Here is an 18,661-nt window from a genome sequence, read left to right on the forward strand (position 1 = left end):
TACCAATCCTCTAACACTTGGTTTTGAAATTATACCTTAGGAGTCAAATAGTCACGCTAACCATATTTCCAATAGCCATTCACTGTGTGCACACTAATTTCATCACCAATATAACTTACCTGAAAAGTACAAGCAGACAAAGATGTGTTTTGGACCCTAGGTTTCCCCATAAATCTATGTTTCAAACAACAGGTGCTATCGATCTCAGTAAGGTACCATAAATCATTTAACTTGCATGCATGCCCTTCACCTTAATGGATTTCTGGCTAATATTGGCAGATACTCACTTTTGCAGAGTCAGAAATATTATCCCAATATGGTGATGGGAATTCCTGATGCCCCATCAGTATCTGGTCAAATAGAACATCTTGGTCATTGCTGTGCCTGTCAATAAGAAAATTTTGCATTTTAGTTACTGACACCTCTTCCTAATCTTTGTGAAATACATTAAGCAATTTTGTAATAAAATAGATAAAAGTATGCTTGTAACCACAATGGAATACTTATATGTGGTTTGGCGGATGAAAAATGTGCTTAGTTTCCCACCTGGAAAGCCAGGGTAACCTGCCTGCCGAGTTGGGAGTGTGGAGAAGCCTCCAAATGCCCCAATTTGGAAGCAATTAGACACATGAATGGGAAGCTAGAGGATCATGACCCCGAAGCGCTCAGCTTTGGGATGCAAGTGTGGGCCTGCTACTGGCCTACAAACTTGCCCTGTCTTACCTATAGGCTCTTAATCTGATTGGCTCACCATCAGATGGGTTCTCTCAACAGCGGAGGTGACATGTTAGTCACCACCTTACACCCAACCCCCTACACTGGTTGCAAAAAGGGGAAAATAGTGTCTTATCTGTTGGAATACTTTTACAATCCTAGCTGTTGCCATGGTAATATGGTAAGTGTAGCATTTCTTAATTATGAGTAAAATGAGTTGCCAGAATTGTTATAATAACTCTCATGTCTGAAAACAGTTTTTGAAGCAAAGGAAAATGGACACCATATGAAAGAGAAAATTGCTCAGAAGGAATGAAGAGGTAGGTAGCCAAAAACATAGTTCAACTAAAAGATGTTAGGGGACATTTGATAGAAAGAGAGAGCATTTTGAAGATTGTGTAAGGGCTTTCTAAAGGACAGAAGTAGCTAGTTATAACAGTGGTTACAGATAGCAGAGTGAAGTGAAGGCAAATTTGTATCTGAGAGTGGAGGGTATGCCAGAAGTTCTGAGCCTCCTGAGGAGATGACCAAATAGAATGCGTCAAAGTCAGTTCAGACTTAAAGATGTTGGCAAAAATCTTGAAAGTAATTTCTTTGTTCATGAGAGGCTTAATGAAGTTTGGGAAAAATATAGGTGAAGATCTAGAAGTTATGTTGTTGATAAGGGCATGGCTAAAATATTCTGAAGTTTATAGTGGGCAGAGATGGGTAAAGCTCAAAGACTCTGTTGGAGAAAGCAAGGTGTAATGTAATTTGGCAACAATTCATGAGAAGTAATGTTCCATTGATGCTGTCTTTAGTCACCTGTTATAAATACAAGAAAACATAGGTCAAGACAGCCCATTTCAAACTGGAGTCTAGTTTCCATACATGAAAGGGAAGATTCAGTGAAATCTTTGGAATAGAGTACTATTAGAGGGCATTGAAAGTAAGTTTATGAGGACACCGAGAGATCTATTTAAATATTCCAAATATATTTTGGATGTATTCTGCGTCAGTTGATCTGATGAGAAATTGCAATATTAGTGCTTTATGTTTTGCAACATAAAGAAAGTGAATCTGGATTTGAATATTTAACTTTGAAAATTACTTTTATCTCTATTGATAACAGCTCTGGCTCTCTTTGGTGCAGCCATGAAACAGAACACAAAGGTATTTGAGCAGCCACTCTTCTTCAGTCAATCACTTCTTTAATTCATAACATATTTTGCTGCCAGGATTTAAACATGTTTTTCTCGGCTAGAGAAAGTTTCTGAATTTTTTTCTTAAAAACAGCTGAGTTAAATTTTTAAGATTCATGTTAACAATTTTTTAAACATAAGATACAAAATTATATAAAAAGTATTGTATTCAGAAAGAATTTGATTGATCTAAATGCCACTGCTGCCTCAGTGCATTATTACACATGATGGAATAATCAAAAAGACCATGAAAGCTCTCTGGTTTGATCCCTGATTTGTGATGAGTTAGCTGATCTCAGCTGGGGTGGTAGTAGGTTCTGCTATTGAAGTCAATGATCCCATGCTAAAGAGGATAGTTACGTAGAGAGATTTTCAGTGACCTGGAAACTGTGCATGTCGCTTGATTGGGTTAAAATGCAATGTCTATGTAATTTAAAGGGCGCCTACTGTCTAGGTTCACATAAAGTTAGCTGGTTATCATGAAATACTCAATTACAGTTTGAACCTTTAAAGAGAGGAGAAAATACTATACAATCCTGTTGTACAACTGATAGACAGTCAAAGGTGGTGCTTTTAGGAATAAAAAGAGTCTAATAACAACCAGCATGAAAAATGAAAAATAGATTTCTCCAGTGCTTTATAGCCAAAGAACTGTTTTCAATTTTAGTCAATGGTGTTTTGCAGGCAAGCACAGCAGTCAAATTGCACAGTACTCAGTCTCTTAAATAGCAGGAAGACAAAATGGCCTGTTGATTTGTTCCTGAGGCTATAGGTTGAGCAATGAATGTTGGTCAGGATTCTGTGTCTCAGTTTAACATCTCTTCTGGAAGCAGGACTTTTGATCTTTTCAGTCCAACATTAGAATTTGCGCTTAAGTGTAAGCCAAAGCACACCAAAGCATACTAACAATCAGAACGGAGCAAAGTTAACATCCTTACCAGCCCTAATTGAAATAGTTTATTTCTTATTATTCCATATTAATAATAAATTGCAATTAAATAAAATTTCCAGAGAACAGTCCCATTGGAATTGAAACATTAATTCTATTTCACTCTCCATAAATACTACAAGACCTGGTGACTTCCTTCAGCGCATACTGTTTTATTTAATAAATAAAGTTTGATTTAGAAAATACTACTGGAAAAACTATAATAACTGTGTCTCAATCTTTTAATGATCATTGATGTCTTTTTAAGTATGTTTAACAATGGAAATATGCCTCCAGGATCTGTAGTTAGAACTACAAAATACTTTGACATTCGCCTAACTGATCCTTGGCAATTAAGATGTTCACTGAAGCCTACTCATCACCATTATAAAAAAAAGTAAACAATTTGTCATTTATATAAATGATTTGGATGGGAATTTAGGAGGTATGGTTAGTAAGTTTGTGGCTGATGCCAAAATTAGTCATATAGTGGACAGTGAAGAAGGTTATCTAAGATTACAAAGGGATCTTGATCAATTGGGTCAATGGGATGAGAAGTGGCAGATGGAGTTTAATTTTGATAAATGCAAGGTATTGCTTTTTGGTAAAACAAACTAGGGCAGACTGTAATTGTATAATGGGTAGTGTTGTAGAACAGAGGGATCTAGGGGTTCAGATACATAATTCCTTGAAATTTACATCACAGGTAGGCAGGGTGGTTAAGAAGGCATTTAGCATGCTTGCCTTCATTGCTCAGATCTTTGAGTATAGGAGTTGGGATGTCATGTTGAGGTTGCACAGGATGTTGGTAAGATCTCTTCTGGAGTACAGTGTACAGTTCTGATCACCCTGCTACAGGAAGGATGTTATTAAATTGGAGATGGTTCTGAAAAGATTTATGAGAATGTTGCCAGGAATTGAGGGTTTCAATTATAAAGATAGGCTTGGGCTTTTTCACTGGAGCATCAGAGATTGAGGTTTAGAGGTTTATCAAGTCATGAGGACCATAGTTAAGGTGAATAGGAAGGGTCTTTTCCCTAGGATAGGAGAGTTCAAAACAAGGGGGCATATTATTAAGGTTAGAGGAGAAAGATTTAAAAAGGACATGGGACAACTTTTTTATACACAGTGGTTCATATGTGAAATGAACTGCTGCAGGAAGTGGTGGATGTAGGTACAATTACAATGTTTAAAAGACATTTGGATAAACATATGAATAGGAAAGATTTGGAGTGATATGGGTCAAGCCCAGGCAGGTGGGAATAGTTTGGTTTGGGAACATGGTTGGCGTTGACTAGTTGGACTGCAGGCTCTGTTTCCATGCTATATGACTCTCCGAGTCTATGAATCTAATTACCATTTGTTAAAGGCAGTATTCTTAGGACCTGGTGTAACAGAAAAACAAACTAGAAATGAAAACATATAGAATCAGAGAATGAAATAGCAGAGGAAACCATTCAGTTCACAGTCGAGAGTGTGATGCTGGAAAAGCACAGCAGGTCAGGCAGCATCAGAGGAGCAGGAGAATCGATGTTTTGGGCAAAAGCCCTTCATCAGGAAGGATGTTATTAAATTGGAGAGGATTCTGAAAAGATTTATGAGGATGTTGCCAGGAATTGAGGGTTTGAATTATAAAGATAGGCTGGATAAGCTTGGATGTTTTCACTGGAGCATAGGAGGTGAGGAGTGACCTTTAGAGGTTTATAAAGTCATGAGGGCCAGCCTCTGCAGTCCTCACTTTCACTCAGTTCACAGTGTTTGCTCTAGAAAATAGTTCAATTTAATATACAATTTAATATATGATGACCCAAGTGGACTGGGAGCAGCTACTTGCAGATAAAACTGTCAAAGCAACATGAGGAAGTCAAGGAGGAAATAACGAGAGCACAGGATAAATCTGTTCCTATAAATTAAAAAGGGTGGGCCCACAAGATAAAGGAGCAAAATGAGCTATTTGGTAACAATGCTGAGCCATTCAATTAAATCATGGTTGATCTGATAATACTGAAATCCACTTTCTTCCTTGACCTGTAACCTTGATTCTCTACTTATTAAACAGTTGTCTATCTCAACTTTGAATATACCTTATGACCTGGCCTCAACAGCCCTCTGTAGTAAAGAATTCTATAGATTGACAACCTTCAAAGAAAAAAAAATCCCCATCTTTGTCCTAACAGGGTGACCCCTTACTCTGAGATTATGCCCTCTAACCCTAGACTCTTCCACAAGGGGAAACAATCTTTCTGCATCTACGCCAAAGAATCTTGCATGCTTCTATAAGATCTCCTGCCTTCTAAACTCCAATAACTACAAGCCCAACCTGTTCAACTTCTCCTCATTAAACAGTTCCTCACAATTAATCTGGTAAACCTTGTCTGGATTGCCTCCAATGCCAAATATGTCTTTTAGATAAGGGGACTAAAACTGCTCATAGTATTCCAGCTGTGGTTTGACTAGTGTCTCCTATAATTTTAGCAAGACTTACCCACATTTATACTGTATTCCCTTTGAAATAAAGGCAAATAGTGTATTTGCCTTCCACATTGCCTGCTGAATTTGGATGCTAGCTTTTTGTGATTCATACACGAGGACCCCAACACCAAATCCCTCTAAGCTGCAACTCTCTGCAATCCTTCTCCATTTACATAATATTATTGTCCTCTATTCTTTCTGCCAAAATGCATAACCGCATTTCTCCCTACATTATATTCCATCTGCCAAGTGTTTGCCCACTCACTTAATCTGATAATGTCCCTCTGCAGACTCTATATGTCATCCTCACTACTTTCCATCCCACCAATCATCTACAAATTTAGCTTTGGTACATTCATTTCCTTCAACCAAGTCATTAATATATATTGTAAATAATTGTGGCCCCAGCACTGATCCCCATGGCACACCACTAGTTACAGGCTTCCATCCTGGAAATATTCCTATTATCTCAATTCTGTCTTTTATTAGTTAGCCAACACACATTCTGAGCTAATAAGAAAGATGTAATTGCACTGTAGAGGGTGCAGAGGGGATTTATCAGGTTGCTGTCTGGGCTGGAGGGTCTGAGTGATGAGGAAAGATTGGACAGGCTGAGGCTCTTTTCCTTGGAGCAGCAAAGGTTGAGAGAGGACCTGACAGAGGTGTAAAAGATTAAAATGACAATGGATAGGAAGGCACCTTTTCTAATGGTAGAGGGATCAGTAACCAGGGGATTATGGATATAAGGTAAGGGGTTGAAGGCTAAGAGGAGAGTTGAGAATTTATTTTCACACAGAGGATGCTAGGTGTCTCAAACTTTCTGCTTAAACGGATGTTTGTTTCAGAAACAGTTAAAGTATTCAAGCAGTATTTAGATACTGCCATAGCTTCCATGACTATGGGCTAAGAAATAGAAAAGGGGATTAGCAATAGTAGCATCCTTGTTGACTGGTATGGATATGATGGGCTGAAGGGTCTTCTTTTGTGCTGTATGTATTCATCAGTGCATGAATATGGTGCTGAATGTAACTATTTGAAATGCTTGATTTGCCCAATATAGAACACATTAAAGTAAAAGTAATTAATTTTACAGGAGTACTTGGAAATCATACTAAGACATGTAAACATTTCCATCGAATATATATGTGGAGTGACGTTGCAAAAGTCCTGTTCATTTTTTTTTAAACTTCTGCCAAGCCTGAGGCAAGTCACTTTGAGATCAGTCAGTACAATGCGCCAATGTAATGATCCTAGTGACTCTCTTGACTTTTTTGTCCTTTCCTAAAAAGGAGTCATTGGTTTCTGTTTTCTCTGTGGATGCTGTCAGCATGTTTCCAGCATCTTCTCCTTTTGCTTTGTTTCTGTTCTGTGTTTGCTTACAGTGACCTCGGTGAGATCAGGACCTGATTACTGGATTAATCCTTAGGTACAGCATATCTTTGGATAAAATTTAGTATGCTGTCATAAAACTGCACAACAAAATAGCTTGCAAACAGTCTGTGATGGCTACGCACTAATGAACACACTGATAGATATTTGAAGCCTAGCATCTTAAATACTATGAGTAAGTCAAACTTCAGACTTAGCCATGCAGAAAGGTCTACTTGTCTTAGATTCTATTTATATTAGAAAATTTAAGACACTGCTGAATTCAGTTAACTAATTCACTGAGGCATACAGAGAGCTTTGGTATTGCACTGTGATGGAATATAGGGTTTTACGATTAGTTGGCTGCCATTGCTAAGACTGTAATAGAAGGTGTTACAGATACTTGATAGTAATTGATTATCTCTTTCAGCTCATCATTTATAATACTATTTATCTCATCATCAACCAATCCCAGTTGACCTTTACTCGTATGAACTTTAGTTGAACCTGTGAATAATTATTTGAAGATGATGAATAATCACCTAGCGTTAAATGATTATTCATAGCTGTTCCAGAAAGAATTTGGGGAGCTATCAGGCCAAGTGAGAGAGATAAATTCATAGTTGACTGAGATAATAAGACATTGACAGTATATTCACAAATACTTATCAACTTGATATATTCACAGTCTTTTGAAAACTTGAATTATTTCAATATATATTATTTTTGAGACAGAATTTTAAATAAACTTAATATACATAAGCGCATGCACGGATGAAAACAACTAATTATATAAGATTAAAAACTACACTTGGGTTATTAATAAATGAATTTTTTAAAAATTTGTATGACATTTATCTCCTTACTATTTTAATAGACAATTTCACTGCCTACTTTAATTCCCTAGCCCTGAACTTGCACTTTCCTCTAATTTCTCTCCTTTCTTTTCTTATGGTCTTCCCAAGCACATCTTGTTATGTAAACATTTCCTGCTCTTTTCCCATAAAACTGCCGACTACCCAAATTCTCTCTGACCCCATACTAGGTGGTACTAATAATCCCAATCTGTTGTCGAAATCTACGTTTTAAAAAAAACGACCATGGGCAAATCTAAACAACAACTTGAATTTCTAAAATATCTTTGACACAGTAAAATGTCCCCGCACACTTCACAGGTACGTTCCAAGACAATATTTGATATTAGCCCAAATAAAGCTGTAGTATAGCAGGTGACCAAAAGCTTTATCAAAGAGATAGATTTCAGGGAGTGACTGTGAGCGTTTTTGCCTTTGATACAACACTGAAATGGCGAGATAAGTCATAAATGATATCTTTTGAGTTGTGATCATTTTTCACTGTTCCCTTTTGTTCTTTTTGACCAATCCACAGCCATTGACACACTCACCACAGTGTTTGTCTCTACCAGGTCTTTTCTGTTACTCAGCTCCAATAGGTTGGCTTGTCCTACTCTTAATTATTCAATTGCTGCCAGAGAATCACCTAAATCATGTTCTCTTCTTGCGCCCATAACTTCACTTCTGGAAGACCTATCCTTGGCTTCTTCCAATTTCTCAGCTACCTTTTAACTCCCAATAACATCATCTGAAGGAATAGACAGGTTCTACTGTACACTGCCTCTCTTGGTCTCTGCATTTCCTTTGTGCTGTCAAGCCACTCATTTGATATCCAGTCCTAGAGGTACCACTATTTCTTCAATTACATACTGGGAGGTCTGAAGCAATTGTGTTCAACCTTCTATCACAATCTCTCACCACAAATTCCATCCATTTCTCTGCTTGATCTGGACTGTTTGTTGTCTTCGTATCACACTTAAGCATATACAACCTACAACCAAAAATCTACAAATTTTTGACCTCACCATCCCAAAGACAATACACATTCATCTTGGTAACATTGCTGATCTTCATCTTTACCTCAGTTTATTGCTACTGACTATTTAAATGCTACCCTAGTTGGCCTTCCAGCTTCCAAACTCCATAAATAAGCTGAGTAAACACTTTGTGTTCCACATCCTAAGTCGCAATGGGTCTGTTTTCACAATCTTACATTGGCTCCCAAATCCAGCAACATTTCAATTTTCAAAATTCTCATCCTCATGTTCAAATGTCTTCATGGCTTTTATCCTCTCAATTGTAACCTCTTCCAGTCCTATAATCCTCTAAGAAATCTGTGTTTCTCCAACCATGGAGTCCATCTACACATTTCCATTTCCTTCATTCCACCTTTGGTGGCTATGCTTTCAGCCATCTAGGTACTAAATTATAATGTTTCCTCAAATTCTGTCTCTCCACTTTTACCTCCTTTAAGACCATCTTCAAAACTTGTGTACTGGACCACGCTATCAGTCACCAATCCTAATATTACCTTATTTGGCTTAGGTACACTATTGTGAGGCATTTTTGAATGCTTGCCTACTTCAAATGCACTATATAAAAACAAGTTTTTTATCATTAACTCATTAGAGTAAACAGGTTAATGCCTTTTACAATGGAACACCATATGACTCTGTTAAACATTCATCTGCCAGGACTGAAAAAAATATAGAAAATGCCAAAACCAGAAAGAATGTGCACTGTACTTACCCACGAAATGGAGGGAAACCACAAAGTAGAATGTAAGTAATCACACCAGCAGCCCAGATGTCCACCTTCAGACCATAGCTTTGAAGAAAAGGTCCACATTAGAAATGTGAAGTATAATCAAGCCCTGCCCCGATTTGCATAATATGAATTACTATAAGATTCACGCATATTTATCAGAGAAAATGCTACATTATAATTAAGAGACACCATACACTATCCTAATGAATAACGATGTTTTTGTCTCTCAATTAGAGAGCTATCACTCTAAGATAGTACTAAAGTTGTTTTGATGTCTCAGTCAGTGTTTTATTAGCTTCCAGTTGGGTGAGTAGGCAGAATTCTAAATAAAAGTGACTTGATCCATCTCTTCAAAGAAGAAATACTGACTTGTGACTTAAAAATCATTATAATAATAAAGCAGAAAGCAACAAAGTAAAAGTTAAAGTTACTCTCATTTCTGAGATATAGGTTTGAATCAACAGAAATCAACAGATGCTTCACAAGCTCTACATGAAAAGAGCTCTGCTGTTTTATCTCAAAATCTCCCCTTAAATTGGCAATCAAGTTGGCACAAGAAGTGCTTATACATCCAATCGAAATGGCTCACTATTGCAAAAGGAAATGCTTTTTTGAGGTTTGGTTAAGAGTGTTTTCAAGCTATATTCAAGCTTAAGTATTAACTTAAGTAAACTCTGACCTGAGAGCTGTCACCTGGTTTTAAATAATGAATAATCTATTTCAGATAATATATTTGTTAAGCATAGAAAATTTACCTGAAGCTTTTAAGAACATGTGGAATTTGAGATATTAGTAGGGTTGTAACAAGTAAAAATTATTGTATATACTTGTGTAAAAGTCAAATTTTTGAGACTATTTTTTAAGGTTAAATTTATAGGATCAACTGTTACATTGATACTACTTTTGAGGGGCTGAAATTCATGCTACACCCAAAATACCATTTCATTAGCAGAAGCCCAATCAATCTCTAAATTAATAAAGAGCAAAATCACAATGAATTATGGTAATTCATTGGTGCATCAACCAGTACTTGCCTTAAAATCTGAAATTCTATCCTTCTGACTGTATTCCACAAGTGCTAAGGGGAACTAAGCTCAGCTGAGCTGCACGCAAAGGGAGATTGTCACCTGTCTCTGACCTGCTGCATCTTAAACTTTTGTGCCAAATCGGTGTGATTTGTACATCAAAACACATCATAGCACAAAAAGACTCATTTCCTCATCGTAATATTTATGTACAGGAAAATACCTTGACTCACAAATGTTGATCTGTTATCTGTGAAGAACGAGGGTCCCCTTTTACACAAGATATATGGAAAATTCCATATTTTTTTGGCCAAAATACAGGGTCAACTTTTACATGAGTTCAACTTTTACTTAACTATATATGGTAAGTTAAAAGTAAATATGAATCAGGTCAGCAAATATTCTAGAACTAAATTTAAAACATATTTCTGCCACCGATTTATCAAGAAAAGTGGTCTTCTTTTAACTAAGAGAATATCTGTTCATGCACTGTACTTAGGCATCTATTCCATCACATAGAAAGCACTCATAACTGATTCACAGATTACAGGTCCTGTATACACATCAAAGAACCGCGCACTGACACTGATACGAGTGAAATGTCCTCTATATACATTGTAAATTTGAAACAGAACTTTTCAGATGGCCTTAGCAGATAAAGACAAACCTGATATAGCACCAAAATGCTTTTATATTGTATGAGGACATCAATTAAGCAGATGGTTACCAATTTGTGGGTCTCCCGAAGTCAACTGCAAGCTAAATGGAAAACGGCTGAGACTCACTAAGACCGCCTGACAGGAGGGCCCATTTAATAGTGGGTCTTTTGTACTTTTGTAGCCAGTCAGCAATCTTATTTGGCTGGAGCTAGTGTGTGAAGTCTGTTCAGGAGCCTGGTAGCCCTAATAAGCTATGCAAAAAACCTTGTTTTAAACAAGAGTCTGTCTCAGTTCTTAAATCTGTACTGAGTCAGCGCATCCCATAGGAGCGATCAGAATTGCCACCACCACACCTGGGCTCAAGATAGAAAGAATTCCAAGCTTGGGTGTGATGTTCTTCATGATTGCATAGCCTATCCTTGTCCTTATTTAGGTCTATAGCTGAAATATACATGAAATATTTAATTGAGATACCATATGACAGCCAGAAGTGACTTCAGGAGAAAACAGGAAAAAAAGCTTTCAATTGGCAAAAGAAGAAGTAAGTTATAATTGAAAAAAGGGATATGCAACACATAATAACATGGTGAGCATATTCAGTAATACAATACCCAGTTTCAGCAATTATTTCTGGAGCCACATATGTAGGTGTTCCACAGACAGTGTACAAAGGCCCATCTACTACGGTAGCAAGGCCAAAGTCCCCTAATTTTAGAGATTTGCTTCCATCCTGATGTTCATAAACCTGTGGTGACAAAATGTAAAAAGAATCAGTAAATGTAACTGCTCACTGCCAAAGCAATGGCTCTCCGGTGCACATCAGTTGATATTTACTATATTAATCGGAACATTAATTCTGTGAATTGTTTAACTTGACGTGGATTCATTGTCTTTGCATTCTAGAATTTGGGTCAATAGACCAATCTGGTAATGGTAACAGTTGCCTGTAACTAAGATATTTCCATTCAGAGTCTACATCAGTATTCAATGCATGCACTTCTCTAAGAGTTTCATAATTTTCCTTAATGTCTTTAGATATTTGCTTTGAGATTTACTGCCCTCTTCTTTCTGCATGTATTATTCTCAGTATAATATAATATTAGAGCGTACTGTTCTCTGGTTCAGAAGAACAACCTAATAATAACATTAAAAATGCATACTAATCAAAATTTGTTATAAAAAAATTGCTCAACTGTGAAACAGTAAATCCATTTTCGAGTATCATTAAATCACACTCTACTTCTAGCAACTATCTAGCTTAATTGTTCCCTGGTGTTAGAAGAAATAATAAGCATTTGTTATCCTTAACAACTAATTTGAAACATCATTACCCAATAATTAGTCACTGTTCAAAATACCACCTTACTTTATTTCTTTCAGCCTTAAAGGAATCATCAGTTCCAAGGCTGCACATGGCTGAGCACAAAGGTCAAAGACATAAGTTGCCAAAGCAGTACATGCTTGCAAAAATGAGAATGTGAATTAAGAAGCGAGAAAACAACATGCTTTGCATTCAAAAGATTTAAAGATATGAATTGTAGATGGCTATAATGTGACTTTCCTATGAATGAAGGCAAAGAATGTTTGCTATCTATTTTCCAACCTTTGACAGTAGCTATATGACAAAAATTGGCATCTTTACATTGCTGTTGATACAGCAAGCTACCCTGAAGTATTTCACCAAGTAGACACCCAAAAGAGGAGTTGGAACAAGTACAATAGGTTACTGGATGTGTAATTGAAGGGATAGGACCTGACATTTACTCTGTGCAAGTGAATGCATCTTAAGTGAGTTAAAATTAGGCCGAAGATTTAAGAGGGAGGGTTAAAATACGGTTTAAAATGTGCCAATAAATGCTGACCTAGCAAACAATGCCCATGTCCCATGAGTGAAGAAAACAGCATAATCACACATCATAAGTGGTACAAGAACCAATGCAGTATTCATGATTTTTTAGAAAAACTAAAACAAATTTAACTCCTCCAATTAAAAATCAATAATAAGCTGCACATCCGAAACAAAATAGCAAATACAAGCAATATTCAGGCAAAATACAAGAATTTTCCAGCCGTGTACACCTAACCTTTACAAACGACTGCTCAATCTTCCCAATTGTGATTTGGTTTTGGAGGAAAAGCAGGATTGATGTAAAGCCTGCCTGGAGATTCTGTCAATCTGGTCCAAAGTTTAAAAAATAAGAGCAACAGATAAAACATCCCACTTGCCCTCAACTCCCTTACTATCCACACTTCCTATAACCGAACCAATGACTCCTAATGCCCTCATGGCACCCCCAGACCCACTACACTAATCAATGCCCCCTATTTAACCCTTGTTCTTTACGGCTCAATGACATCTTAGTACCAACTCACACCAACCCAGACACCTCCACTTGTCATCTTTTCCCCCTTCATCTACTATGTCAACACATCTAGTGTCCATCATGGGCAGAATTTGGGATCTATGCAGGGATTTTTTAAAAATTCATTAAATAAAATATGTGTATTTCAGACATTACTACGTTAATAAAAGCACACCCATTTGCGAAAATAAATTCATTATTTTCAAATTCCTTCATCGCAATTAAGTCTTACAATATCAAACTTTTCATTCAAGCGTAACAAACATTGGAATTAAAACTCTATATCAAAGTCCAAAACCATTGTAGCCATCAACCAAACTGAAAAGAAGGGCATCCTCCAGTGATAGTGGATGCTTGTGAAATCAGACTTGTTCCACTATTCTAGTCATGGAAATCCTCAGGCTATTGTCAACAGATAGACTGAAATAGAAAACAATCTTTTTTTTTTAAACTTTTCCAGACAATTCCTTGACTGATTGACAGTCCCAATAAATCAATGTGCTTTTTGCCCAAAAGCATATTCACTATGAATAATCTCAAAGGGCATGTGACCTGTTCAAAAGGAGCAACTAACTTCTCCCAAAGTGGACTTTATCTTCCTCAGATGTGAAATGGGACCAGATCAAAAAGGGTACCTTTTCTCTCAAAAGATACTCTGCCTACTCAAAGAAAAAAGTTGACAAGGTTAAAGCATGCTTTTACCTCCCAAGATTTTAGATTTCAGTCCTTATCAAAATCCTACAGGAGGAGAAGTAGCTAGTGATTTAAATGGCCAGCCACCCTCTGTAAACCACTATGGCTGACTCCATTCCTGCTTCTGCGAAATGGGAAGTACCATGTTTGGGTGCAGAACCTAGGACTTTTGCTATTTCCTGCATTTCAAGGAACATCTCTTACATGGCAAAAATCTATAGACTGTTTGGGTAAATTCAGATTTGAAACCTACGACCATTTCCATTTCGAAGACAAGGGCAGCAGGTGCACTGGAAGAATCACCACCTGCAAGTTCTCCTCCAAGCTGCTCCCATCCAGATTTCAAAATATATCACCATTCCTTCAGAATTGTTGGATAAAAATCATGGAAAACCCTCCCTAATGACGTTATGGGTTTATTGCAACACATGAAGTTCAGGAAATCATCTCACCACTACCTTCTCAAGGGCAAGTAGGGACAGTTAATAAATGCTAGCCCAGGCAGTGACCCCCATGTCCCACAAGTGAATAAAACAAAAAGTATGCTATTAGGCTCAAATTTAAGCAAGTATGAGTTGAAGTGTATGTCCAGTTAGCTGACAACTGATGGCAATAAAGTTGAATGCCTGAGGTTGGGAGAAACACTTCTGGGGAGAAAGTGAGGGCTGCAGATGCTGGAGATCAGAGCTGAAAATGTGTTGCTAGAAAAGCGCAGCAGGTCAGGCAGCATCCAAGGAACAGGAGAATCGACGTTTCGGGCATAAGCCCTTCTTATGTCATTCCTGAAGAAGGGCTTATGCCCGAAACGTCGATTCTCCTGTTCCTTGGATGCTGCCTGACCTGCTGTGCTTTTCCAGCAACATATTTTCAGAAACACTTCTGATACTTAGTCAGGTCCTGAAAATAAACCTGGCAATAAAGATAATTCTGGGCAGATAACTGATGCAGAGATGTTCTGAGGACTAATGCCTGTGCAGACATATTCGTGAGATAGACTGGAACTTACAAATATCAAGCTCCAGTACATGAGCAGGAATGACCAATCTTAGAATCATTTATAAAATGTATTTTCAATTGTTACCTTTCTTTTTATATACAGCAAACTTAATTGTAACCAACACCTTATCAACCAGCATTCTTGACAAACCGACGAAACTTATATACCTCTAATGACGTGATCTACTGCAATATTGGAATATTTATGCTGAATATAAAATATAACAGTGATGTGTATACCTCCTTGAATTACATTTCTATTACTTACTGTGTGCTTTTACATCATTTTTAGCAGGTATATTAATGTCTTTACATAGATTTATTGAGTACTGCTGGTGAGTCGAAGCTTCATTTGGTCAGGGTTTACTGCGGTTATGTGTACCTCTTGATTATCTGAAATATTTGCTCAACCACACATTCCTGGTCTGGTAGGTGCAGGTTAATAAAAAAACTGGCTGTTTATTGTATTGGGAAAGAAGCCTTAAACTGGATTTTGGAAAATGTGTTCAGTTTTGTTATGAATTACGCATTTGTTTACGTGGTTTATGATATCAGCAACCATTTTTTGATATATTTCCTTGCAAAATAAGACAGTAGTCCAAAGATTTTTTTTAAAGCTCATTAGTTTATTTTTTCCTCAATGCTAATTGGTCCCTGTTTGCTACTTGCTGATTTTTGCATTGGTAGTTTTAGTATCTCTAGGTAATCATTAGATAGTTTTAATATCTCTGATAATTATTGGCAATTATCATACCTTACTTGCGGGAGTATCAGCTATAGTTCAGTAGTCTATATATTCTGACATTTAACTTAGAAATTTATGCATTCCAGAATCATATCAAAGACTCAAGCATAAAATCAAGAATGACGCATCACCGCAGAATTAAAGGATTGCTGGACTGTTGGAAATGCCCTTTCAGGTGTATGTGAACATCTCTTGGTGGAACAGCTGGGTCATTCTTCCAATATTGTAATGAATACACATCTCTAAAAGCACAGTGATCCAGATACTCTGGTGGGCAGACAGCTGCTGGAGTAACACAGACTGGAGTTATGCATTGCGATCATGTGCATCCCAGATACAGACTCTGGAAATTGCCTGCAAAACTGAATATTCCAATGGGAAATTTCTCTCCATCTGGAGAGCTCTGAAAAACCTAATAATGTTGTCTTCCTGGTATGCCAGTGGCCCTGCAGGCAGCCTTGTCCAGGATTAAAAATCATACAACACCAGGTTATAGTCCAACACGTTTATTTGGAAGCACTAGCTTTCTGAGTGCTGCTCCTTCATCAGGTGGTTGTCTACCACCTGGTGTTGTGCAATTTTTAACTTTGTACACCCCAGTCCAACACCGGCATCTCCAAATCTTGTCCAGGATTGGCAGTATCGGCTGGCATAGCGGTTTTCTTCAACAGAGGCTTCTGGCCAGTATTCCAGTGGCCTGGTGTGGTGGCCTTGTCCCAGAATGGCAGTTATGTCTCAGTTGTGTCTTCAGGGTATTTCATTGCTCCTTAATTCCTGAGCTCAGGAGCCATGAACTAAACTGTGATGAGCTTTGTCTTAATTGTACTTTTGTTTTAATATTTTGTATAACTTCTGTCTTTGATGTAGGTGCTGTGGTGGAGCGACTTATAAAACTTTTCGTTGTATTTTCCACGTAAAAGTACACATGACAATAAATTTCTATTCCATTCGAAGGTCAGAGACTTTAGAGAGTTTTGCTTCACTTAAGTTACCTAGGAAAGGTAAAGGTGAGAAAAAAATCCAGTCTAAGTCCTGGATAACTAGTAAACTGATCAACTCACTTTACCCAGCACACCACTCACCTACCCAATTACACCTCATTACCTGGCACCCTGACACCCTATCCAGTTGCCAAACTAAACTAACAATTACACATATACCCTTTCACAGGGGTTGGCCATGCTGTTAAACATTTAAATCTCAAGACGCGGCTCAGTGACTGCTGCAAAAGGGGATACAATCTGACCTCCCCCAATCCGAGGAGATCTATTTGTTTTCAAGTAGGCTCTGTATTTCTGAAGGAGACAGCATCAGAATTGCCAGCTAGTAATGTGGAGTTCAGCATGAACTGAAAGAAATAGACACAGAGTGTCAATCTGATCATAATTGTCACTTGGAGGAGTGTCAGGTCATTATCTGATCAGTGCACTAATGTTGGTTGGACAGACTCACCATGTTCAAGTTGGCTGCTGCATTTTCCAATAGTGGGGTGGCACGGTGGCTCAGTGGTTAGCACTGCTGCCTCACAGCACCATGGTCCCAGGCTCGATTCCAGCCTCGGGCGACTGTCTGTGTGGAGTTTGCACGTTCTCCCCGTGTCTGTGTGGGGATGCTCTGGTTTCCTCCCACAGTCGAAAAATGTGCAGGTCAGGTGAATTGGCCATGCTAAATTGCCCATAGTGTTAGATGCATTAGTCAGAGGGAAATGGGTCTTGGTGTGGATTTATTGGGCCAAAGGGCCTGATTCCACACTATAAGGAATCTAACCTAATTATACTGGTTAATGTTCTTCACATTGCATTATATTGTATAATTCCTCCTTCCTTCCCAAGTTTTGTTATATAATCAGTTGTGATTTTCTGTTGTTTTTGTTTGAGTCAATTAAATGAAAGTATATCATATACATATGAGTGCCTGAGTCACAATGTTTCAATTGTGAAGAATAGTTTTATGGGAAAAGACCAGTCTACATATTTATAATTCTGGTATTGACATGTTCGTCAGAAGCTTTGCTGAAGATGGCCAGCTGCTTCCGATAGTAGCAACCATATTTTACCATACTTAATAAAAAAATGATTTTTTTTTTGTTGAAATTGGTGTTATTCTCTAAATATGCAACTTATTATCTATCAAATCTCCATTCTAAAGACCCAGACCTATGTCTATGATTAGCATACTAAATCATGGTAATCCATCTCCAGGCCTTAGAACTACTTACTTCATTAATGTTCTTATTTTGCCGTAATCATTAATATTTTTCAACTAATTAAACTCTTATGTAGCACTACACAACACTTTCTGGGAGGCAAAAGCCTTAAGCATATTTTAGAAAATGTCAAAAATGAATTTCTTTGAAGTACTACCAAAGCAAACATATAACTAATGATGCACACAGCACCAAGCACTTGAAAGAAAATTGATGGTATTGAACATAAAGATTGTTTCTCCAGTTTGATATGAAGTGCTACAGAATAGTAAATTCAATCTTCAAAGCATTTGACATGGTATAGTCATTTGGAATTGCACATTTTCAGGAAATCAGTAACTAAGGTGGATTATTTTCAAGGTTTCAGATCGAACCTTGTGGCAAATGACAATTTCAAACATGTCACAAATCCAGAGATAAAGTGACCATGAGGTTTCTAGATTATCATATAGTCAGTGGAAGTATATATGATGAAGCAAGTTGTATTTTGTCACCTCCAGTTGGTTTCATCCATTTTGAGGACAGAACATAGCTGAGCAATTTTCCATTGGTAGATGACCGTGTTGTATCTGTGCTGGAGGAGCTTGATTAGCGCAGAGGGTAGTTCCAGAGCACAAGCCTTGAGATTATTGCCAGAATGTGTCAAGGTCCAAAGATTTTGCAATAGCCAATGCCTGCAGCTTGTCACCA

The 18,661-nt window shown here is 37.5% G+C and overlaps 1 protein-coding gene across 4 annotated transcripts in view; it reads right to left on the reverse strand.

The window, feature by feature from the left end:
• The window catches only part of dclk1a (doublecortin-like kinase 1a), a 345,606-nt gene that overhangs the window by 54,581 nt on the left and 272,364 nt on the right, over positions 1-18,661 (reverse strand). For all 4 annotated transcript variants that reach the window (XM_043692070.1, XM_043692072.1, XM_043692071.1 and 1 more), the window contains exons 12-14: positions 11,580-11,713; positions 9,267-9,344; positions 288-384 (exon numbers count right to left, since the gene is read on the reverse strand). In XM_043692070.1, the coding sequence (XP_043548005.1) occupies positions 288-384; positions 9,267-9,344; positions 11,580-11,713 (309 nt within the window). The remainder of the gene's footprint in view (positions 1-287; positions 385-9,266; positions 9,345-11,579; positions 11,714-18,661) is intronic.

Source organism: Chiloscyllium plagiosum, chromosome 6 (assembly GCF_004010195.1).
Source record: "Chiloscyllium plagiosum isolate BGI_BamShark_2017 chromosome 6, ASM401019v2, whole genome shotgun sequence".
NCBI classification, from domain to species: domain Eukaryota; kingdom Metazoa; phylum Chordata; class Chondrichthyes; order Orectolobiformes; family Hemiscylliidae; genus Chiloscyllium; species Chiloscyllium plagiosum.